The sequence below is a fragment of the Eptatretus burgeri genome, chromosome 7 (assembly GCF_056783735.1).
Source record: "Eptatretus burgeri isolate ZD-2024b chromosome 7, Ebu_testis_v1, whole genome shotgun sequence".
Lineage (NCBI taxonomy): Eukaryota > Metazoa > Chordata > Myxini > Myxiniformes > Myxinidae > Eptatretus > Eptatretus burgeri.
In genome coordinates this window covers 82,297,337-82,322,956 of record NC_140967.1, presented here as the reverse complement: position 1 = coordinate 82,322,956, position 25,620 = coordinate 82,297,337, and the positions used below count along the sequence as shown (strand labels likewise).

The 25,620-nt window shown below is 41.0% G+C and overlaps 1 protein-coding gene across 1 annotated transcript in view; it reads right to left on the bottom strand.

Annotated features, from left to right (window-relative positions):
• DGAT2 (diacylglycerol O-acyltransferase 2) overlaps nt 1-23,664 on the bottom strand; it is a 30,369-nt gene extending 6,705 nt beyond the window's left edge. The window contains exons 1-6 of the mRNA XM_085889273.1: nt 23,403-23,664; nt 22,762-22,893; nt 20,631-20,738; nt 20,034-20,104; nt 14,623-14,827; nt 3,998-4,172 (exon numbers count right to left, since the gene is read on the bottom strand). Of these exons, the coding sequence (XP_085745399.1) occupies nt 3,998-4,172; nt 14,623-14,827; nt 20,034-20,104; nt 20,631-20,738; nt 22,762-22,893; nt 23,403-23,445 (734 nt within the window). The 5' untranslated portion in view covers nt 23,446-23,664. The remainder of the gene's footprint in view (nt 1-3,997; nt 4,173-14,622; nt 14,828-20,033; nt 20,105-20,630; nt 20,739-22,761; nt 22,894-23,402) is intronic.
• Between the last annotated feature and the right edge of the window lie 1,956 nt (nt 23,665-25,620).

The following is a 25,620-nucleotide window of genomic DNA, read 5'->3' as shown; positions in this document are numbered from 1 at the left end:
GTAGTAACCGTGTCATCTTTTATTCATCATCTAGGTCCTTCCGTGACATTATGAGGTGCTGAAATCATCGACAAAAGAGATGGAACAGATCTAGTGCTCCAAAAAACTTCTCAAGTTGTACTTGGGGTAAATCTTGGTTGAAGGCCAGTTTTTGTTGTGTCGATGAAATGTCTCTCATGGCTGTTGCGACTATGGCCAGTACTTCCTCATGTGAGGATGGATCAGATGGTGTTAGCCTTAGTGAGAGCACCAGGGTAGTTGCTACAGGTGGTGCCCTTGGTAGAGATTCACTCAGCCCAATTCCTACGGTTGTGATGGTAAGGGTCGTTGCGTCTGTGTGAAGGGGTATAGCAGACATTGTTATTCGCACTGGTTCTGATGCAAAGGAGGGAGGGCCCACTGGAGGAGTATCTGATGGGGGAGAAACTGAGGCAAGAAGATTCTGTTTTTGGAGCTATATCCCGTACTGCAGAGAGGAAGGTCAAGGGGGTCACTGAGAATGGAATCTCGTTCGTTATTGGACGCATAAAGTGTGATGTTGATACTACTCCTTTCAGGTCCGTATCAGACATAGGTGAATGTGAATGTATGCTGGTATGGGTATCCAAAATCTGGTTCATGAGCTGCCATGACTTATGATCATGGGTTGTGGCATCAATGTCTTGCAAGGTGAGGCCATGACTGCTTTCCACCTCTTCCATTTGTTGAGCGAGTTTGGCCTCCAGATGAATGAGAGCGGCCTTGCTCCTTGCCTGTGTCAGTTCACTTTTGGCTTGCATTTAGAGAGACTATAACTTCTTGATTCTCTCAAACTCTTCTCTTTTCATTTGTCGCTGCCTTGTGATTTCCCCTTGCTTTCTTTCAAGTGCAAAGATCTTCATTTCTGCCTCGATTCTTCTTTGTTTATCCTGTTCAGCCATTCGAATAGCTAGTCGAGCTTTCAAGGCTCGACCTGTTGAAATCGGACTGTTGAGTTGGATGAGCTGATTTTGGAGATAGCACTGATGACAGATGCCCTGCTCATGGTGTGTGGCAGCCTTGCTGGACTATCTTGTGATCCTAAGTCCTTCATAACCTGCTGGTTAAAACAGGTAGCTGCATTTTTACGATAATCATCGAAACTTTCATTGAAAACTGCCCTTTCCTGGGTGGTCAGCTGGTTGTATTGATGAAAAGCATTCACATGGTCTTCACTTTCATCCTTAACTAATGTCATGAAAGTGTTGCGTGAGTCTATGAATTTGTTCCACGACTTATCATACTGAGAGAAGCATTCTCTTATTATTGCAGCATTCTCTACATTATCCAGAAGAGTTTCGATCAACCTGCGTACGTGAGTAATGGCACTTAGTTGTCCCGCATGTGCCATCTTCGCAGCTTGTAATTTCTCTGTGTACACTTCTCTGTTCTTCAACATCACGGATGTTTGTCTTTGTCGTTGACTTGTACGGATCGCCGAGTCCAAGTGCTCATCCAATGTCGGCCGCCAGAACGTCGAGGAAGTGACCAGTTCAACAAAGTAAAAGAATCACTTTGAATAAAACAATGTACAGGCGCTTAGTGACCTGTACCACGCCGATGGGCATATGAACATGAACTTGATGACAACTTTCCCAAAGAATGCCGTTTTATTCTAGAATGAACAAAATCATACATAAAGAATATTAGTTCATACAAGCAGTATGGAAATATCGAGCAATGAAGTGTACAGATACGACCACAACATGCCCAATGATTAAAGTGTTACAGAGAGGTATTTTCAGCACAGGATAATAACCTACCGAGTGTTCATACCAGAGAATGAGTGAATGCTCAAGGGAAAGCATAAAACGGAGATAAACAGAGGTTTGCAGCACTCCGAAGCAAAACGTTGCATTGCATGGTAGATAGGAAAAGAGAATGTCGCCAAAGGCAGGAAATGTTGTTAATGCTGTTGTTGCTTATGTTGCGGAGCCTCAGCAAGTGTTGTCCTATTATTTCCTGTTAATACGATTAGCCTGTGGCAGCCATGGTTATAACGTGCACGAACAGAAGCTTCTCCTTTCACCAATAGATGCAAAAACCTAGTATAATTTCTCTTGTGGCTCTGGAACCTTCAGACGTTCATGGGTTCACTTCATCAGAAGTTTTTGCAGTACGGGCTGCAATATATCAACGTTTTTGGATGGGTTGATCAGGAAGTTCTTCAATTGTTTTGTTGTGGAGACACACACCCCTTTCTCGCAGGTACGTTTACAAGTATTTTCAGCTTCACTAAATGTTTTTTTAGTCGTTTCATTCTTCAATCCTTATCTAGCAGGCATGAAATATGTCCGTGCCTCCCCGACTGACTTCGTTACAAGGGGTTTCTGAACATGTGCACCGAGCAATCTGGAGCGGATTATGCCATTTCAAAAGTGACGTAATGTATTTTGTAGATGCCACCATATTTGATCAAGTATGACATTTGCAATCCCCAACATGATTGGATATGTTTGCATGAGTTTTGTCATTATGATTAATTCATTCAATAATCACCTTTTTATATTTGCCTGGATGTATTTATGAAGGTGATAATTCCATACAATCAGACCTTTAAAGGACATCAAGGCACGAAGGACTGTTTATAGTTTAAAAAAATCATTTCTCGAGGACGTACATGCTTCGGTCTAGTATTGTGCCAGCAGAGGGCATCGCATGTTGAATGCACATTTCAACCAGCTTGCTGTCACAGCTAGAATCAGTGCATGTTGAAGAACCTTTCGAATATTTTGCAAAAGTTGGCCTTTGGGCTGGTAAAGTGTGTATATTTCAAATTCCATTGACAAGTCAAGTGTATGTTTGTCCAAATGTTTGTTAGTGGTCCAAATGGCATGCCATTGTGTAGGTCACAAAACAATTAAATTATGATGAACGGAAGGTCAATCACAGCAAAGCTTCATTGTTTTGTTGGGATTAAATGATGTGATTTCCCCATTGATTATTATTTACATTTTTTCGAATGAAAACAGATCACTTCATTAAAATTTAAACGAGAGCGAAGTCGATGATGCGCCGTCGCAAATTCCCACACTTCCCACCTAAAGCAAAGTTGAAAGATGGCAAAACATTCCACCAGGAATGACCCAATATCAAATTTTGAGTTTAAAAAAAATACTTCTGTTTTGACCCCTGTGACCCGAGGTCCGCATACCCTGGGGCATGAGCTGGGAGTCAAATCCCAAAAAATCGTCACATATTTCATGCATCCCATAATGTTGTGTGCAGAAACAGTTTCATTAAAAAAAATGTTTTAAAATGTGCCCAGAATTACATGTTTTTTGGTGTTTGACCTTTTGACCCCACATCGTCTTACCATATGGTAATCATAATTACCAAGTTTGGTCTATTTATGAACAACCGTTTTGGGGGAGATAGTGTGACGGGCAGATGGACAGACAGAAGAAATCGATTACAATATCGCCCAATTTTTTTTTTAAGGTGTGGATAATTATCCCATATTTTGATAATTATGATTATAATCAGTATACCCCATATTTTGAAAGTTCTTATAGTTATTGATTCAGGGGCTGGAAAGATAGTTTATAGTTATGCACATTCGTCTCTGAGCTGTTTTGCTTGTGTTTGAATCTCGAATTGTCACCATGACGTTTGTCATACAGGTGACAGGGCGATGTAACGATGTGTGCACTGTTCGTGGGATAGGCATGAAGTCGGATGACCCATCTGCCACCACTGATCAATGGTGGAAGTTAAAGATCCCATGTTGTATTTCAGGTCGAGTGAGCAAGTGATTACCAGAACCCCGAACAAAATTCCAAATTCCTGCCACCTTCAGTCAAACGTCAGACCTACCTAGACAGTTCGTGGAAGGCGATTGGGCCAAAGATACAAATTCCCTGTTGACCCCAAAAGAATGTGGGAAAAATTAGGGTCGTTAAAGTAACATAATAGATATGGTTTTATGATACCAAGCATTTAGTTGCTGTTGGTGTTGTCTCGATGGTTGATTTCTCACCCGTGACGCAGGGCAAGGCGCACAAAACCCCGTCGTTTGAGCAGCATTAGGTGTGTGGATCCCGGACGACACTTCAGGGATTCCGCAGCTCCTCCAATGACAATTACTACAGCCTGTCCACATCCGGGCTGAGAAAGAAGGTGGTCTATGGCACCACGAGACACTGGGCAGAGACCTGGAGATGATGGAGAGTGGGCATACAAATGCCGTATGTTTAAACACCAGTTTAGACCGAGCCGGATGTCAGTACGATGTAGAATAGCACAGTAGAGTATTTGTCAGACAATGCTAATTAAAAATCAAATGTTATCTTGTACATTGTAATGCACTTCAGATGAAAAGCTTTGGGTTTTAAATACAGCATACAAGCCTAAAACTCTTATTATTTCAAATTTTAGACAGATACTCAAATTGCAGCTATCAAGGTAGCACCTTTCATTTCACACAGACAAAAAAAGTACTTTGAAACAGCAAAAGTAACTTGGTGAATTTCCATGTGAAGAATGTGTGTAATGATTTGGTTGTGGAGACAGCCATGTCGTGTCAATGGGATTCGATGGAAAATGTATTCGACGCATAATGCGTTTCTGAATTTACGAGTGTGACTATCTTTACAGTAGTACTGCAGCATAGCAAACCAATTGTTCAAATTTGCATAAAAGCAACAATTTTGGTACTTTTATGCAAATTTGAACAATTGATCTGAAATATCAGACTAAGCTGCTGGACTACAGGTAGAGCGAGGGTTTCGTTAAAATTTGACAAAAATGGTAGAAATGCTTCATTTCTCACAGCATTACAATATAATTGAAGTTTTTCCGTGTCCAGCTAAACAAATAGGTACTCGTATATAATGAACTAAACCTTCTTCATGAACACTACCTGGCCTTACCAGTGGTTACAGTGACAGCAAGAAAAGTAAAATTGACCTGATTCTCGAAATATCTACAACTAGCAGAGGAACCCGCAACTCGTGTGAATTGGAAAGAGGATTCCAATGGTGTACAATATGATGGGATTACTACTGCTGGGGCCGATTCTATTGATGGACAGACAAACAGACAGAAAGTACAACTTCTATATGCAGTGCATATAGAAAGTCCACACCCCCTTTCAATTTTTTTACATTTTGTTGCCTTATAGCCTGGAATTGAATTCCATTAAAACAGACTATTTCCACCTTCATTTGCACATCGTAACCCACAACTTCCAAGTGAAAAACAAATTCTACAAATTCCAGAAAATTAATTAAAAACAAGTCTGAAGACGACGATGGTTCACGAGCGGTATTTTACGATGTAGATTGTTTCAGAAGTCAAGGATGAGACAATGTGATAATGTTTGACCAAGTTATAAAAATGATCAACATGATGTGGTGCGAGTGACAGGTTATTAGCTGCAAAATGTCGAAAACCCGGTTTCGTTCAACAACTTTCAAAATTTGACCTTTGCATAACCTTTAAAGGTCACAAAACAATGTTGTGGACATTAAAATAAGGAAACAGGATACGTGCTATAGCTTATTGGAGTTACTTTGTCGAAGAAGGTCGAAAACCCGGTTCGATTCCCACAACTTTGAAAATTTGACCTTTGTGGCCTTTAAAGGTCAAAGGTCAAGGATTATGACCTTTAGTGCAAAACTTCCTCTGGAACATTCCAGGAACAATATAACGTCATATAGGCTATATGGCATTTTGCACTCCACGGATTATCCATACTTTGATGAAATCAGCGTAAAAACAAACTTGAAGGGGGCGCCACGGGCAAGGTGTTCGAGATAGAGCAAAATGGTTTGAAGACTTTCGGTGGGGAATGACCTCAAGATTTTGCATAAAAAATATTGTCATCCTAGCTCTCAAAGTTTGGGCGGTCATATGATTTTAATGTCAAAATTCGCAATTTTCTAAGTTTTTTGACCTTGTGACCTTGACCTTGGGACGAAAATGAAAAATTGGACAATGACATGTTTTAGATAATTCATTTTGCTATTCAAATACTGAAGAACCCATTCCATTCAGTCAATTCCCTCGGAGAAGATAGATTTTTAATCCGACTACCCCCTAAAAATGGTTATTTTTTGGGCGTGGCTCCGCCCACAATGGGCGTAGCACGCCCTCATCCAGAAAAACACAACTAGACATTGATATCGAACACATAACCAAGTTTCATCAAGAACGGATCAAAGTCCACGGAGTTATGCTCTGGAGAGGCAGACACACAGACAGACAGACACACAGACACACAGACACACAGACATAACGAATATAGTGGTCACTCTGGCTGGCGCTCGTGAACCAATACAAAACTAGAATATCTTCTTTGGATTTGTTTCCACTCCCCTGAGTTCATACTTGGTGGAAGAACCTTTGACAGCAATTACAGCTGTTAGTCTGTTGGGATAGGTTTCTACCAACTTTGCACATCTTGATTGGGCAATATTTGCCCATTCTTCTGTGCAAAACTATTCAAGCTCAGTCAAGTTGTGTGGGGAGTGTTCATGGACAGCAATCTTCAAGTCATGCCACAGATTTTCGATTTGATTTAGGTCGGGGCTCTGACTGGGCCACGAAAGGACATCTATCTTTTTGTTCCTGGGCCACTCCAGTGCAGCTTTGTCTGTGTGCTTTGAGTCATTATCATGCTGAAAGGCTAACTTCCATCCTAATTTGGCTTTCTTGCAGAGGGCAGCAGGTTTTCCTCTAGGATTTTCGTGTATTTTGCTCCATCCATTTTTCCTTCCATCCTGACAAGTGCTCAGTCCCTGCTGATGAGAAACATCCCCGTAACATGATGCTGCCACCACCATGCTTCACAGTAGGGATGGTATTCTTTGGGTGATGTGCTGTGTTGGGTTTGTTCCAAACGTACCATTTTGCATTTAAGCCAAAAGGTTCCATCTTGGTTTCGTCAGACCACAAAACTGTTTTTCCACATGGCTTCAGAATCTCTGGAGTGGTTTTTTTCCATACCTCAAATGGGACTCAAGGTGGGCTTTTTTGAGTAATGGCTTCCTTCTTTCCACCCTACTGTACAGGCCAGGCTTGTGGAGTGCTTGGGATATTGTTGTCACATGTACACAGTGACCAGTCTTTGACATAAAGGCCTGTAGTTCTTTCAAAGTTGCCATTGGCCTCTTGGTGGCCTCTCTGATCAGTCTCCTTGCTTGGTCATCCAGTTTGGAGGGACGACCTGATCTAGGCAGGGTCTTGGTGGTACCTTATGCCTTCCATTTCTTATTGATTGTCTTGATTATGCTCCAAGGGATATTCAAGGCCTTTGAAATATTTTCTACCCATCCCCTGATCTGTGCCTTTCCACAACTTTATCTTGGAGATCTTTTGAAAGCTCCTTGGTGTTCATGGTTGAGCCTTTGCTGTGAAATGCATGACCCAGCAGAGGAAACATACAGGAATAGCTGATTTTATTCTGAAATAATCAGAATCACTACAATTTACCACAGTTGAAGACCAATTAACATGGTATGTGATTTTGATGGTGATTGGTTACACCTGAGCAAATTTACAATTGCGATTATAAGGGGGGGGGGGGGTGGACACTTATCAAACCAAGATGTTCCAGTTATTTTTATTTGTAATTGATTTTTTGAAATTTGTGGAATTTGTTTTTCACTTGGGCACTGTGGGTTAGGTGGAAATAAAGGTGGGAAAAGTCTGATTTAATGCAATTTATTTCCAGGCGATAAGGCAACAAAATGTAAACATTTTGAAAGGGGATGTAGACTTCCGATAGGCACTGCATATACAGCACAGCAGAGAAGTAACGGTAAAGGGCCACTTGACCCATCATGCCTGTGCTATATCCACATCCCATCACTCCCATTATTTGACTCCAGCTGGTGCTGATTATAGATATAATTTACAGAGATTATACTGTTTATACAGATTGCACTGATTTTACAGCCTGCCATCAAAATTAACTGAAACATCACATCCTCATTTCGAGACATATATATATATATATATATATATATATATATATATATATATATATATATATATATATATATATATATATATATATATATATATATATATATATATATATATATATATATATATATATATATATATATATATATATGAGCCTGGTGTTGGCGCAGTGGTTAGGGCAGCGGCTTGGGATCCTAAAGGTCCTGAGTTCAATCCCCGTTGGACCACTGAATTAATACACCTGGGGGTTGACTCGGCCTGTCATCCTTCCGAGGTCGGCGAAATGAGTACCAGTATACTGGGCCGGTGTATACCCCGGTTAAAATAGGTGTACCAGATCCCTGTGTCGTAAGAGGCGACCAGGGTTGCGTCAGGAAGGGCATCCGGTGTAAAACATGTGCCAAATCACTATGCGGATCAGACGGATGATCCGCTGTGGCGACCCCAAACGGGACCAGCCGAAAGAAGAAGAAGAAGATATATATATATATATATATATATATATATATATATATATATATATATATATATATATATATATACATACACACACACACACACACACACAGGCTGATTTGCATCATCATTTATGGTATGGTATTCTCTGAGGTGCACCGCCCCCTGCTGGCACTCGACTCGAAGGGCAGTTTTAGTTCGACTCCATCAACTACCAAATAAACAGTTTTGACAGTTCAATGGTGTGCATGCTATATACTAACGAAGCGATCCTATCATCGTGTTGCTTTACACAATTTTATTACTTTACTGCTGTCAGGAGGACTTGTTTGTTGCTGATGGGAACCCCAACGACATGAACAATATTTGTGTGACCAGTTTTAACAGCGTCTTGTTATTGTTTCAAACAGTGGACTTTGACTCATTAGATATCGTAAGGCAATTATTTTCCACACGTGACACACTCTACAATCAAAACAAGTAGTTGTTCAATAATACATTACACATTCAGTATTCCACTGTATTTTGCAATAGTGTCCATCACAGTTATGGAGGCACTTTATATACATTATACTATGGTCATTGATGAAAAAATATTAATTAGAGAAGTACTGGCATTAAAATATTCAGTAATGGTGGTTTTAAGCAGAAATACCTTTTCAGAGGTAACTCAAGAGTGGGCATGCGAATTACCCAAGGGCATTAAGTTGACCACAACTAAATATGGACAGTTACCATATATATCATAAGACCAGACCAGGTGGGGCAAGAAGAATGCCCCACACTAAGGTCATGATACTGGAATTCAAAACACTGTAAACTGAGAATAGCTGGAGGTGACCATTGCCAAACTTTTCACCTTCGATCCCTGCATGAGAAAACATTCACAGTTACACTCCAAGCTGTCAAGTTATTGGTGCTTTCAGATGAACGGTGCTATGTTCAAGCAAGATGGGGTTTTTGAACTGGTACTTCATTGCCATCACCATCAATTCTTTGCAACCCTTCACACTGTATCTATAGAAACTGGATGTTTGACCTAGCATGCTGATTGTGCCATTAATAAGTTGTGGGTAGCATGACTGCTTAGCTTTGCAATTGCAGGGTGATACACGACATGGTGACGGAATTTTCTTTAAGTTGAAGGTTGGTAATGAGCAGTGGTTGCTAGCATCATACATCACATCATTCATCAATTAAGAGAATCTTGTGCAAAACCTGTTCAACACATTTTTGGACATGCTAACTAATGCTCACCTATCAACTGAACTGCTGGCCATACCAGTGGTTAGAATGTTACCAAGAAAAGTAGTTGTGATTAAATAAGAGTCCTGTTACATAAGAGTCATGTTCTTCTTATGCTTGCATTTGGCAGCTTGGCTGCCACGTAGCTTTCATTTTATTGTGCACAGCTGTGTCGCCAATGCTGTAGTGCCCCTTTACCAGTAAGCTGGTACTCATTTCATCGACCTTGGAAGGATGACAGGCTGAGTCAACCCCACCTGGTGTTAATTCAGCAGGCTGCAGGACTCGAAATCAGGACCTAAAGATCACAAGCCAGCCACCACAGTCGCTAAGCCAACACCAGGCTTTTAGAGTAGTGTAATGATTCACTGATATTAATGGGAGGACTCAGATTTTACAACTTTTACCAAATTTGTGGAATAAGGACTGAGGCATGGGCACACAGTTCTTCATGCAGGATGGTGCACCTGCACATAATGTGACAGTTGCCCTTGACTTGTCCATGAAACTTTTGAAGAGCGTGTCCTTTCTCTCACCTCTCCCGATAGTCCCCAATATGAAAGGACATGGCCCACACTGTAACCCCAACTGAACCCCATGAGTGTTTTATAAAAACAAAGGGCACAAATTCTCATGGAACTAAGGGTGAAAGTTGTGTCATCTCAACCAATCATCAAGGATTTGCGTCACTTCTTGGTAAATAATTTTGTACATCAGTTTCATGGAAGTGGAAAAATGAGGGTCACGTTCAACTTATTCAAGATAAATAAAACTCCAAAGTGTGTTATTCACAGACGATGGATACAGTTGATTTATACTCAGTAATAATTTAAAATCACAATTGTAAATGTGTCATCGTTTCGTGGGTTATGCTCTAGTGTCAGAAGTCAACTTTCCCTTGTAGTAATTTTAGAAACTCTGGGCGTAATGAATGTCATCTTTCCACACTGTGATATCATGTTCCACATAGTTGATTTTAAAAGTCCATCTAGCTCTCAGCCCTCGATTATATTGTTATTCCTAATAGAAATGACATTGCACACTTGCCTACAGGTCAGATGGATTTTTCTTAACACATGGTATTAATAATATGACTTTTTAATTTTTTTAATTTATGCATCATTTTCTTTGCAAGATCAAGGGTTATGGAAGTGTAAAGTAAAAGAGTATGAACTGCGAGTAGTACAGTGGGGGCAACAATTGGACATAATAAGCAAAGGACTGAATAAACAGGAAAAAAAAAATGTAGAAACACCGGGGAGGAAACATAGCAACTTGTCATTAAGAGGTTTGTGCTCGGCAGGGTGAATGGGAGTAAAATGGACGGTGGGTAAAGATGGGGGATGACATGAGATGGCAATAAGTGCTGGAAACAAAAGTGGGATAAAACAACCTCAGGAAGAGAGTTTCGCAGACAAGAGAAGTGAGGAACAAAATAATTGATGTGTACAGACAGACTATATTTTGGATATTTAACCAGGAAGGGGTTACTGGAAGAATGCATGCATCCTGGAGTTGCTGGGGAGAATTGGAGGGTTGAGAGAGCAGAGGAAGCTAAACCAACCGGAGGAGAGGCGGTTAAAAAGATAAAGACCATTAACCTGCCTGTGATGTGACAACAACAAACCTTGTGCTTTGCCCTCATCATGGAAGATGCCAATAATGTTGAAATCATTCAGGAGATACAGCTGTTATGCTAGGCACCCGTACATAGGGGAGAGCAGTACTCTATTGAGCTAAAGACAAAGGTCATTGTAGGCTGTGCGTAGTTCTCATTTTTCAAGGAAAGACATGGAACAACGACAGATGCCCAATCTGCAGTTGGTTTTGAAAGCCAGATTTATGACATGATCAGTCTTGGAGATATCATGCTGATGGAGACGGTGAGAATTTCCAGAGTCTAAGACTCCTCCAGTGGCTGACAATGGAAACAGATATGTAGGTTAATTTAACAATCCATCTGCTGTGACAGGGTGAGTGTGAGATTTTTCAGGATTGAAGGATGTGCTCCATTTATCAGATCAGCATCTGATAAATTCCTGATCAGCAGAGACTGATCCAGATGCTTTCTGCCTGTTAGTAGGATGGGGGGTACAACATGGAGTCATCTGCAAAAAGGAAGAGAGGGTTTTCCAGGGTATCAAAGAGGTTGTTTATATAGATGAGGAACAAGGCTATGCCCAAGACACTTCCAACCTTCACTGTCAGAGGAGGAAAGATGGTGCCATTGATAGCCATAAAGTGACTGCATTTAACTGGAAGAAGTAAAATAAAAAAAAATCCAGGAATGAAGGTGGCTGCAGACAGCAAGCTCGGCAAGCAAAGCAGGATGTCAGACTATGTCGAATGCCAGAGACCTTTCCAGGAAAATGGCTCTGATCTCTTCTTTTAGATTTGGAGCTTCCAAAAATTGTTGAGAGAGGGGCAGCAGCATGTCCAGAGATTAAGTGGCTTGCGATGTAATTCAAACTAATGGGCTGTTTGAAAACAAGACATTGATATCAGCAGCAATTATGGATTCCATTATTTTTCTAATAATTGGAAGGAAGCTAACTGGTCTATAGTTGGGAAGATTTGTTTTCGTCTTTCTCAAAAGGTGGGAGTAATGTTTGCTGACTTCAGGCAGATGTAAGGTAACTAAAGGAGGAGCACAAGCTGAAGAGTGCAGATATAGGAGAGGCAACAGCAGCAAAGAAAGATTTGAGAACATTGGTACCGATGCTATCTGGGCCCGTTTCCAAAGGAATGTTGAGGTTGGACACAACTTTCTCTACCTTCTCGGACAAGATGGAAACAAAGTCCAGTCGACAGAAGGTACGAGGGGTTAGGATGGTGGTGGTGGGTGGTGAGAGTGTGGGATGCGTTTGGTACCTGAGACCTGACCATCAATGTTTGATTGTTTTTGTGCTGGGCTAAGTGTGTGTACCTTCCCTTTTTATAGTGTAGGACAAGGACATTGAGAGACATCAATGTAGGATGTTTTTTTTCATTTTCAGGAGCAAGGTTCATGGAAGAGCAAAGTAGAACTAACAGGGGGACAAACTTCAAGGGAATAAACAAACAGGACATGAGGAGGAGTAGTGGAGGAAATTCTGAAATTACCATGTACTATGTTATTATGTTATTATGGAATGTATCCATTCATTGGGACCATACTCTGTGCAGAGCATTGGTGCTGCCGAAGCAATCTCCTTGGCTATTGGGCATAATCCTGGACGGGTCGCCACTCCGACACAGGATACCAGCAGGCTGGCACTCATTTTGCCGACCTCGGAAGGATGACAGGCAGAGTCAACCCCACCCGGTATTATATCAACAGCCGAGTGGGATTTGAACTCAGGATCCTAGGATCCCAAGCCCACTACCCTAACCATTAAGCCAACACCAGGCAGACGCACAATGGTTGGGTTATGAAAGGTTATTGGTGGTAATAAACATGAGTAAGGTTTAAGGATGATGAAAGATGGCAGTGCACTGCTTTTTTTTGACGTCATAGAACGTCAAGTGAGACTGAACAGTCCCTGGAAAGTGGATGCATCGACTGGAGAAGTGAGGAATAAAAGAGTTTCGGTGTGTGTAGTTAGCCTGCATTTTGGAAGTTTAACCATAACTGGGTTACTGGAAGAATGTGTGCATGGTGAGGTTGCTGGGAGGGTCGGAGGACTGAGAGAGCAGTGGAAGCAATCTTGGAGAATAGATGGTAAAAAAAAACAACAGAGATTAACTAGACTCTGTGGCGTAATGGTTAGAATGTCTGATCTGAGTCTGGGAGGTTGGTGGTCTGAACCCTGGTCGAGTCATACCCAATACTTTATAAATGGTACGAGCTACTTCCTTGCTTGGTGCTCAGCATTTGAAAGCATTGAGCATGGATTTGGCAACCGTAAGTTGCCAATACTAGCACAGGCTTTGATGGGCCTAATGGTCTCTACCTGCATTGAAGTTCCTTGTTTTGGGGGAACATTTTTTTTACCATGACTTAAAAGGACATTCATACACATTTTCTTTCTCAACCAAAACTCCCTCCTCTTTTTGCCCCCTCTCGAGAAAAAAAATCTCAAAAGGAAATCCTCCCAAAATGAGATTATCCTTTTTCACTGCTAATGATGATCTTGGTTGGATTCCAGCATTCTGTGGTGTAGATGCATTTCCAAAGGCCGAAAACTTTAGAGGGATGCGTTGTAATTTCAGCATTATAAGCATGAATGTTGGAATCATGTTTCTACATTCAAGCATTATCAGAAAGACAATATCAGCTTGAAATTCGGGTTTACAGAGCAACCTGTGCAGGACAGGTGGGCATATAATTACCTTTATTCTGCATCTGCCCTTCCTTAAATATCTCGTAAAACCCCTCCGATAGGTCATTTTACTGATTACAATTACTCGACATAATACAGATGTGGATTAGATAATCTAGTCATTGTAGTTCATGTTTCTTCGGTCCCAACAGTTTTTTTCCTCCAGTGATGGAAGGTTCACAAAGGAGCTTCACATAATATATTCCATGTAAGACAACATCAGGAGATCAGTGTAGTTTGTTACACTCGTCTCACCTGGGATGCCAGCATCATGAGCTCTGTGAACAGGTGGTACTTCAAAATGAGATTTTAGACTGGAGTTCGAGTCCTGCCGCTCATGAAAGTTTCCGATAACATTCGGCGCCACCAATTACTGCGTAAAGAGCCTTTGATCCAATCTGAGATTGTCTCACCAAGTGAAATTACAACTTAATACTATATCTGTTTGCCTTGGTAATTACAGTTTTGGGAGCACTCAACATGGGATACCAACTGTAACAAAAGTGTTAATAATTTACTTAGGCCTTTAATGAAGTCACGAAAGAATATGGGAACTTGCTTATGATAAGTAGTTCACAAAAAAGATCCACGAGATTTAAAATCACCAAATCCTACATTCAATTCATTCCATCCTTGTACTCTATAAGTGTCAAGCCATTGTTTCTCCAGTTACCTCCAGCCATGAGGTAGTCCCTGAATATAGGCAGCCGAAATTGTCCTGCAAGGGTGGCGAGTGAAGGTTTTATCCCAGGAAAAGTCTTTGAGAAGTCCGTTGCCTCTGTGCAAAAGTTGCAGAATGCCCCGACAGACATGATTCCATGAGGGTGATATCCAAAAACGTAGTTCCGGTTTGAAGGTAGATCACAGGTCTTTACCAACTAGAAGGTGGAAGGATGGTAGTAGAGAGACCATGTTATTGATGATTTTCCATTTTCAAATTGTCTTTTTTTTAGTAGTAATGCGTTATATTGACCACTATCAGATAGTATTATGAGCCTAACTAGTTGATGATTCTATTTATTTACCATAAAAACTGTAAACCTGACTATTTCAGTCCACTGCAGGACTCACGTTGAGAGTTTTTGGCACACTTCCAACACTTGCAAAGTGCAGCTTTGTGAGAAAGCAGTCATTGGAATTGAACGTACACCAGCCATTGGAGAATGAAATAAGTCTTTAACTTCTAAACAAATGTAACAACTCATTTATTTTCCAAATAGCATCTCTATTTTTTAAAATTTGCGTTAGTTTCCAAAGTTCACCATTTCAGAAGACATGGTATGTATGCTTGCTTTTTGCATCTTACCATATACTTAGATAGTGCCATCAAATAAGCATGTTCTTCCCCGATGATGAGACATTCTATCGGAAAAAAAAGTCAACTACCCTTTTTCTTGATCTTCAAAACAATCATTTTGTCTTCTGCACAAGAGAGAAAGAGCCAAAACGTTTGCCTGTAATATGACATGCCACTTATGCTTCAGCTTATGCAGCAGACACATGCTGCAGACGCTGCCAAAAAGTATTGCACGATGTGGCTAGACAAATATATTGTGCAAAATAATTGACCAGGCTTGATTAAATGACCAGCTTCAGCAAAAAAAAAATCCTTCTTGAGTTAAAGGGGCACAGTTCTGCTTATCACAGAGATGAAGTCTGTTCTCGTGATGAAACTACAACTGGGTTAGATTATGGAAGCCTTATGAAATGTTTTGTTACCCTAATGAAGCCAAGAAGGCTTTCGACTTCAAACTAACTCCATTTTGTTTACTTGAAAATGTTTTTTCTAAAATATTCTTCGAAGCCATTAGGCACTGGCTTAACATTATGATATAGTCACACAGAACACCGCTGTAACGTCCACACGTCATGCGTATGAATACGTAGGTAAGCATGCACTTGTTAGAGGAACATGCAAGCTTTTCAGATAAAAATAGAAATATCACTCCTTCCCCTGGCACCTACTCTTCACCCAATATCAATTTCAGTATTTCTCTTGACCCGCTTTACAGAGTCGGTTGGTGCTCATGATGGTAATCTGCAGCTGCATCAATTTGGAATTTTAAGGGGGTAAGAGTGGGTAAGCAAAGACTGATCAAATATTCTTGGGGTATAAATAATAAATGTTATTTCGATGAACTTTTACACTTGAAATGCAAAAAAAAAAAAACTTTATGCACCGCGAAGAGTACATTGCATGGAATTTTAAGTGATGACTAACGTTGTTGATGCAAGCATGGAGAGAGAACGACCGTGAAGGTTGAACCATATGTTGGTTTTTCAGGATGATGAAAAGTATAAGGAGTTATACAGATATAGTCGACCTAAAAATGGAAATGTCAGAGTACATGGGCTGTAGAACATATATGAAAACTATGGGGCCTCCACTGTGTGAAATATGCAAATATATTCCAGGCAGTCCTCTCCTCGTGCATCTATAAACGGGCTGTGGCTCGAATCCAGTGTTGCGAAATTGTTAACGCGCCACGAGGAATTGTCTCGAAGGTTCCTCTAATTCGCTTTGGACATGTGTTGGTGTTGGAGCACTGCTCTTGTGTCGGGGATGCTTTGCTGTGCCACGATCTCAGCCAGGTCGTGGGTGTGCTGTGCTCTGTTCCACTCTGTTCTCGAATTGTTCCCTCGAGGACATTTGAGCTCGTTAAACAATCTTTGCATGGTTCATCTGTGAGTGCATGTGTGAGTATCTGGGCACATAGAAGAGTAGTTTTATATTGTTGTATAAAAGTTTAATACATTTATTACTGTCATGCTTGATCGTTTCTCGTGTACTAGATCCATCCGTTTTCACGTCTCGTGCTCTTGTCCTTTTATTTAATAAACCATTACTTTGTAAGACTGTGCGTGTCTGCTCTGCAATCCGCCTCCCATATGTTGCTCATTTTGGCGGCAATGGTAAATCCCTGGGGGCAGAGGGGAGGTCTAAATTAGGTTAAAATCCTGATAACTAACATGGGTTCAGCCCATGCTCAGAATAGGATCACCTGCTTCAGCTCAGGCATGTAGTCGCCTCCAAATTGGTTTGAAGCCGGCTATCCACGAAGCAACTGCTTTGACATTTTGCAGCTCCTTACCCAAATCATTATTAACAGTCATGGCGTGGGGCCATACATGCGACAATATTGTGCCATATATAATTCTTTCTTCAACAGCCCCAATGTCCAATCCTTCCTCTCCCATATACTGGCAGGTCAACTGAATATCTTTCACCTATTCAGCACATCTAATAAAGTGGATATTAATGCTCAATAACGACATATGGTAAACTAGAACAGCACTAGTTGAGCTCATAGACTCGCCTCGCATGCTCATTCTGAACAAAAATACTATCATTAACTGAAAATGCTACTAATATGACCCACTGCTATTATTGCCCATATACCCGTATCATCCATGCACCCTATTGTGTCACATACATTGCTATTATCCATAGCTTTATTGATTATTGATTAATTATTAGGATATTTAACAACCACTTTTGTACATATTAAGGCTAAATTGCATCAATGAAGGTGAATGTGAAAAAAATTTCAAACCCCATGGCGAGTCGATCATATTGTGTGACGTTTTGGATCGATGTGTTAAGCGGTTCTGGAGAAGAATATTTATTTTTAAATTTTTATTTTCAATGTAATATGGCTGCCAGACCATGTGACCAATGACATCATAAATTAAATTCTTCATTCACACCGGGTCATCGATCAGATATACGAAGTTTCAGATTTTCAGAAAAGGATTTTGATTCAACCATTTATGGTTGGTATGATTTCACTTCACCGATGACAACATCGTTATCACCCTATACACCCCATGGGGAGTTGATGACAAATGGCAAGTTTAAATTTTTTCGTTGAGCGGTTTCAGAGAAAAAGATGTCAATTGTTTTTTTTTTTTTCCTTTTCATCCAATATCATTGACCTATGACATCAGACTAAACCATATCATCAGATACCATATCATTGACCTATGACATCAGAGGAAACAATAAAATATCCTCCATGGGGAGTCGCTCCTTTGTTTAAAGTTTTGCATCGATCAGATAAGCAGTTGCAGAAAAAAACATTTTTAAAGCGAAAATATTTAGACGAGTGAGCACTCACACACACACACACACACACACACACACACACACACACACACACACACACACACACACACACACACACAAACACACACACACACACACACACGTCGCAAGAGTCTTGTATCGCCTTCGGGGTGAGACTAACAAAATATCAATTTCTTCGTCAACACTTTGTTTCTTTTTCCTCTTGCCATTCCTGTGAGTTTGGACCGTCGGTAGTGCCATGTTCATTGGTGATTCTTTTTAGTCAGAAAATCAACAGTGGGGGGAAGAGGGAAGGGGGGGCAGCACATAGATAACAGTGGGGCTTGGTGCGGGTGTGCAAGAAGTGTTGAGCAAAGTTTGGCTCCCATCCTGACATGCAAACATATCAGGGAGCCGAGTTCTTTGCCAAGGCCTTGACCTCACACTGACCCCCTATACTCCACTCCCCACCACTTCAAATCAATTGTGCAAGATCAATGTTTCTCACATCATTTCTGATAGTAAATATGGAAATTAACAGCAGGTACTGTCTGTATCTTAAACTTGCGTGTAACGTGCATAGTTTTTTTCGAATTTACTTTTACCTTATTTATCATGTGCCAAGTTGTATTGTAGGACGGAGGATTAAACATAGTATTTCTGTCCGCAAGTTGAAAAAAATGATATGAAACAGAGTTCAGGAAGAAGTAAATTGATTTTCGTGTCTGCCAAAACGATTTCTCCAGTGAGATGTTTAACTGCGCACTCTGAGTCAATGTATCAGTCCATAATGATAATAATCAGGAAAGGTTGAACGTAGCATTCCATCAAATCAGTTTGGTAAATATAAAAAGTGAAGACCGCATAAAGTTTGAGGGTTTCATGTGACTGTGTAATGACAGCTTGTGCAGACCAGACATAGCAAAATGGATTGGAAACACCGGTGTCCTTTTATTGGCCCAAGTTTTATAGTGCAGGACTGCATTTATAGGCCATTTGGTTGCTTTCAAGCAAAACAAAGAAGATCTCTTCTTGCCATGCATTCTCCTTTAAACGGTGCACTTTGTGTCCTATAGAAATTTTTATTTTACTCACTATATCCTTAAAAATGACTTTTGGCCAATATTTCACTGCTTAACATTCACTCGTGCTTGTTCTGAAATAGATTGCAAATAAATATGTGGTTCTCTTCCACCACAATTTCTCTGTTGTGGCGTCCGAGAGGACTGGAAGCTCAAGTTGTATCATCAGGTCGCAGGGTCTTTGGGCCTTGCTGTATGGCAAGATAGCAGTTTTAGTCACTACTCCGTCTTTGCCTGCTGTTTATCAAAATGAACATTAATATTTCAGATTCTACGACACATTCCGCCGCGGTTCCCTATTTCCGATTACATCTCAACTTCCCAAACACCAAACCTATTCTTCATTGTGTGATAAGATGATTGCAAAAGCGGGAGAAACGTATTGATTGGACATTACAAAAGGGGTGCTGGAACATAGCCAGGGGGCTGGGTCATTGTCCATTGAAACCCATAAACTCGTTTTGCATTAGTAGCAGATCTTCCTCAAACAAACTTTTTCATCTGCAATTGTGTGGTCTCGTTTGTCTGCTTTTAATGTCCATTTTCAACTGGCTGTGTGCTTCAAGTGAACTTAAAAAAAAATTATTTCCATGTGTACAGTCGAGTATGGAGTGGAGTCGTGAAGGATCACATGACTGGAACCATTGGGTAGATAATCAGGCCAATTTACATGAAGATAACACACAAACTGTGTGCTCTCCTTGGTACTCAGAGGAGCAAATCAATCCTAAGAGAGATCAAAAGGAGGGTAAGGGAGTGGGTAGATGGGAAGCATGGCTGGTAGTAGATTGCAGCATTCAGAAAGGGGGATGGGAGAAGAGGAGGGGATTAATATATTACCATATTTGCCTATGTAATAAATATATACCATACTCAGATACCTCCATTTTTATCCCCGTGAAATAAACCGATGATATAATGGTGGATTGTGATTACCTTGATTGGAAAATAGTTGCGGAAGTATTTCCACACTGACCAGCCACGTACCCATGCAGATCTTCGACCTCCTTCAAGGAAAGAAAGGTGGTGGGGATTCAGGGGGATAGGTTCTGGAAAATTTGAGAAACTATTTTAAAGTTGGGGTTGCATTTGAATTTATTTATTTATTTATTTATTTTGGTGTGCGTGATGTATTTTGGGAAAATACAGGATGATGTGCAAAATAAGTGATGGGCCAAATAACTTTTTGTGGATCTGACTTTCCTTGTACTCCAGCACCTTGTATCCTGACAGCTCTTGAGATAAACAAACAGAGGCAAAGTACAGGTTGGCCAAAGATAAAGAGGCCTCATGTGATTCACTGCATGTTGGAGCAGTAAATCACAAGACTAAACCAAATAAATAAATGTGTTAAGGGGTTTGTTGTTTGTGAAGCACCCACTTCCACTTTCCAATGTTTAGCATGTTTAGGGTTCCACTCAGTATTTGAGTGTATTTAAGATGTTGTACATTTTATTTTACCCTAAAAACACGTGTTCGAAGAAAGCCAAATGGGATTTCTTTACCTTGGGCCACCCTGTCTGTGTGACAAACCTTTTTCTGGTGTGCGCCAGTCTGCGGTGAGCCAGGTGAGGTAGAGAGCTGATATTGGCCACAGTGGTGTTGTGAGTAGGTACAGAATTAGGATGCAACATCCCAGGCCTGAAAAAGTTGATGTAGTTAGAGTAAATGGAGGTAATGGACTGAGAAGGTTCGAATTATGGGGAAAGACATACCAAACGGTGGCGTTAAAACAAGGTTGCATCAGCATGTATTTTACATAGTCCAAGGCTCACAGAAGATCAGGTGAAGTCACAGAAGATTTTTACAGGGCTTAAGGCTGCCATACTAATTATGCACAGATATGCAGACAGATATACACTAGACAACATAGGACTTGAATTCAGAACAAACACAACCAGTGACTTTGGAAGGAAGTGATGTAACTACCTGAGGCCCTCTGGGTAACAGCGGATATATCCTGTGACGTTGCTTTTATCTTCCTGGGCAGTAGGATAATTGGGTAGAAATCTCTGCCCCTTGATTCTCCCCTACACCCAATAGGATGCCAACTCACTGGATTTGACCATTCATGCTATATCTTCGAAATGCTAAGTATCAAATAAGGAAGCAGCACATTCAAAACTAGGAGCACACTCAGTAGAGTGCATACCTCCACCCTATTATGCCTGATCCATGAGAACATATCTGGCCCAATACATTTTTGAAATATCGTGCTATATATCGTTTTAGAGCCCAATCTCTCAATGGTGAAGAATCACTTCTAAAATTCTAGTCGTCGGATCAGGATTCGGATCTTCAGCAAAATCGAATCAATTCATCGAGGTCACACATCCAACCTGTCCACCAAGTTTCATCCGAATCCGTCCAGAACTTTTTGAGATATCGTGCTACATATCAGTTTAGCCCTATCTCTGGAGTCTAGATAATGAAGAATCACTTAAATATTTGTCAGATCTGGATCCCGATCCGGATCTTCACCAAAATCTAATTTAGTTCGTCCTTGTCACACACCCAACCTTGCCACAAAGTTTCATCCGTCCACAACTTTTTGAGATATCCTGTACACAAACAAACAGAAAGGGGTGAAAACATAACCTCCTTCACCTTCGGTGGTGGAGGTAATGAAGACCAATTACTGCACCATAGTCCTAAGAAGTAAGCAAGATATAACAATACACACACACACACACACACACACACACTATGTTCTGGTAAGTACTTACAAAAGCCATTTTATATGAAGTTATAACCTTAATTTGTAAGCAATTTACTGATTTCCAACTGCACGGATCATCAGATGGGCATCGTTTTTCATCGAGGTTTCAATCCTTTCAGCCCAGAACCTCTCCAAACAGCAGATCCACAACCCTGGTCGCAGGTCCACATCAGTTGATTACTCGACATCAATGGACCCTTTGCTACATACATCTTTAGTCTTTAGTATGACTCGGCTACGGTCAGAATCGAACCGCTGACCCCCAGACTCAGAACAAATGCTCAAACCACAATGCCACTGAGTTTGGTCAGTTCAGGCATGTAAAATCAAATTGAAAGTTACTCATCTCACTTCCATAAAAAGCTGCCATAATAGTGCATAACGATCAAGCTAAACCGTGAATATACTAGACCTCCAAATTAAGTCAGCTGAGTTACTCAGCAGCACACTGTTCAAACCTCTATTAGATTACTAGCATGGCATGTGGGTTTATTAAAAAGAATAATCAGTAGCAGATAGCGAATGCATTTGTGACCATTATTGAACATGAAATCTGTCTTCTGGTTGCATCATATTATTGCAGGGGTGTGGCGATACTTCTGATGCAATGCTGCCATCGATTATGGCAGGAATCTGTAACTGGTCCAGGGTATAGCACATAATGGCCAACTCTTTTTCAAAGGCACCATAGGATATTTAGCTTCTGCACACAAGTGCTAGCAGATGGGAAGAACATATCGTACGCCGCAGGATGCAATGCCCTACCTGAATGTCACTGGGATGGCACTTTGTAGTGAGCACTTAAGTCCTATCGCATCGGAAATCGAACCTGTACGAGACAGCTCAAAGTTGAAAATGTTACCTGAGATCTATCCTGCCATCCGATGAGATTGTCAACCACCTGAGGATCTGAAAGAGGTTAGAGACAGGTTGAAAGCAACATACCCATGATGAGGAAAGTAATCTCCCATTGCAGGACAGCAAGGGCAGTCAGAGCTACGCAATTCTGCTGAAAGGTTAGGCCGACACGAGGCAGACGACTGCATATCGCCTCCCGTAACCTTGCAGCTCCTGAGTCTGCAAAATCACAAAACCACATTTTCAAATCAACTGCGTGAGCACACACCACGTACACTTACTACACCGCAACCAAACGTGGCGTTTATCATTGCATGTGGCAATCATAGCCAAAATACACCACATTATCCGGTGCAAATCAATTCCAGAACATGAAACACCATGTAATTTCTCACCTTGTTACATCATATTGGATAAAATCAACAGAGTGTTGATTGAGGTTTGCTAACCACCGTGGGAAGCAAGGAGAAGCTGTTGCTTCGGGCAGCAACCGTTCACGCATATTGAAACTAGCCTTTACGAGCAATAATAGCTGTTCATTCTTATGACATTATACACCACCTAAACATACATGCCAACAATTGCAATCTACATTTGCAATCAAAGGACATTTACATATTGATACAGAGAGACAGTTATGTACGGATTTTGAAAATCAGATGTGATGTTTCCCCGACAAGAACAATCAACAATTTCCAAGCTTTTCCCTTTAACACTTTGGAACTTACCCTGCAAGCTTCCAGCACTGTATGCTGCAATAAGTGTCTTCATCGCTTGTTCGTTGTCCAGTTTGTATGTTTCTTTGTTTTAACCTTCCACTCTTGCTCTGCCTGTTTTTGTCTATCCACTTCGTTGAGACTCTTTCTTCATCACAATTTTAACCCCTTCTTTCTCTCCCACTCACTTACCCCTCTTCCTCTCTATCCGTCCTTATCCCTTTACAACCGCCCCTGTCAGACTGTTGCCTTTAGGTTAATACGTCCACACTGTCTATCTGACTTTATCACCCTTGTTTTCCCCTCCCACCACCACTCCTTCCTTTCCCACCCCTTCTATGACATGTTCAACTCTTGACTAGCCGGCTTCTATTCAAGTCAAGTTGGAATGCTTCGGGGTTGCAGTGCAGAGCAGGCTGGGTAATTTAATACCCCGTATTGTTTCGGAGGTCTGCGATGTTAACCATGCGATCTATGACAAACATATATACACCAGCACAATCAAAAAAAATTCTCCCCTCTTATGGAGGAGGCTCATTTAGTGTATCAGCTAGGGGGGTCCTCGTGTGCAAAAAATGTACCCTAAGTTACCAAGTGGAATTTTGAAGTTGATCACTTCTTGTAACAGAAAAACTTGGTTACCATTTCCATAAGTGCGAAAATTGTGCCTCTTTTGGGGGTTCCAACGGAAATTGTCAGGCCAATTAGTAGGGGTAGTGGAAATGAAAATGACTGTTACTTTTCAGTCTTACACCTTAGAAACACAAACTACAGCTAAAAATGTCGGTCTTGAGGCCCTCTTTCATATGATATGCAAATTGGGTTCATTGGTTCAAGAATCAGGTCACTAGAGGTCAAAAGGTCACGAAAATTTGGGTCAAGTGAAAATCTGACCTATCTCTGAAACATGCCACATCCATATTTTACCCTCTCTGAGGGTCTATCCCATCACCATAGGTGCCAAGGAACACAATCATATGAATAAAGTGGAATTTGTTGCAATAAAATGAAAACAGCACAGAATGGAAAGCGGTCAACTTTCAATCTGATCACTTTTTGGCCAGCGCTTAAACGATTTCCTGTTGGGAAACTTAAATGGTTATTATGTCACGCCCGTTCACCCTAGATAGACAAATTAACCCTTAAAATGGTTTCCCTTTAATACCCATCCATATGATATTACCTTTATGGAGATTGGGTCAATAATTAGGTCATTAGAGGTCAAAAGGTCATGGAAATTGGGGTCAAGTGAAAATTTCTGTGTAAAATGCCCAACAGCACATGCCAGATCCATATTTTTGTCCTCTATTGGGGTCAAATTTTTTGGAATAGATACAAAAAATACAGATATGAATGGAATGTACTTAATGACCACCAAAGGGTTTAAACAATAAACGACAACTGCCACTCCAACATAGTAAGTCAACACATTCCAACTGGTGGAATGTGATTCTGGTTTGGAAATGCGTATAAACTTATGAGTAAGTCACTCACTTTCTGACGACACCAAATACATTTTGACATCCTGACTTTTCCGAGTCACTTTGACAAGTGCAAAATGTACAACAGGGATTGTTAGAACTGCGGCAAGGACATCTCCGAGTTCCACACTTTTGACATGTGCAGTGGATTGCAATGTCTTCAGGAATTGGATTGTTCCCCCTGCTTGGGACCAGAAGATCATCGATTAATTTTAAACCAAATTGTCTTGGGTCAGAGGGTTCACATGATGAGAGGAGGGACACCATCTCTTTTGTAGCAAAGTAGGCTCTCAAAATGTGCAACCGAATGGCATGACTTGTGGGTGGCAGGACATCCAAACATGACCGCTTGGCATGATGATACCTGTGGCTTCGGAGCTGGTTCATGGTTTTCATCGTTGTTCCTTTCTTAAGGACCTGTGTCAGATAGGCTTCTACTTTATCAATTACTGTATCCAGGTTACCTGTAGCCACCACAAAGTCCTTTAAGTACATATCTGGATTGGCTATTAGAGCAGCATGCTTGGTTCCAACTTTACTTGTGTAGTCACACCCAGTTAGTGTGTGGACAGTGGGCAAAACCTGACACAAACTTCGTCCGATCCTCTTTGAAAGGATTTGTATCTGAATGTATCTTGTCGAGTCCCCAACCCCTTCACCCAGAGTTCTTCGAGGCCATTCGCATTCAGCTCGCTCCAATAGAACATCAGCAAAATGAACACCTCCGTGTCTGACGATAGGACTATGAT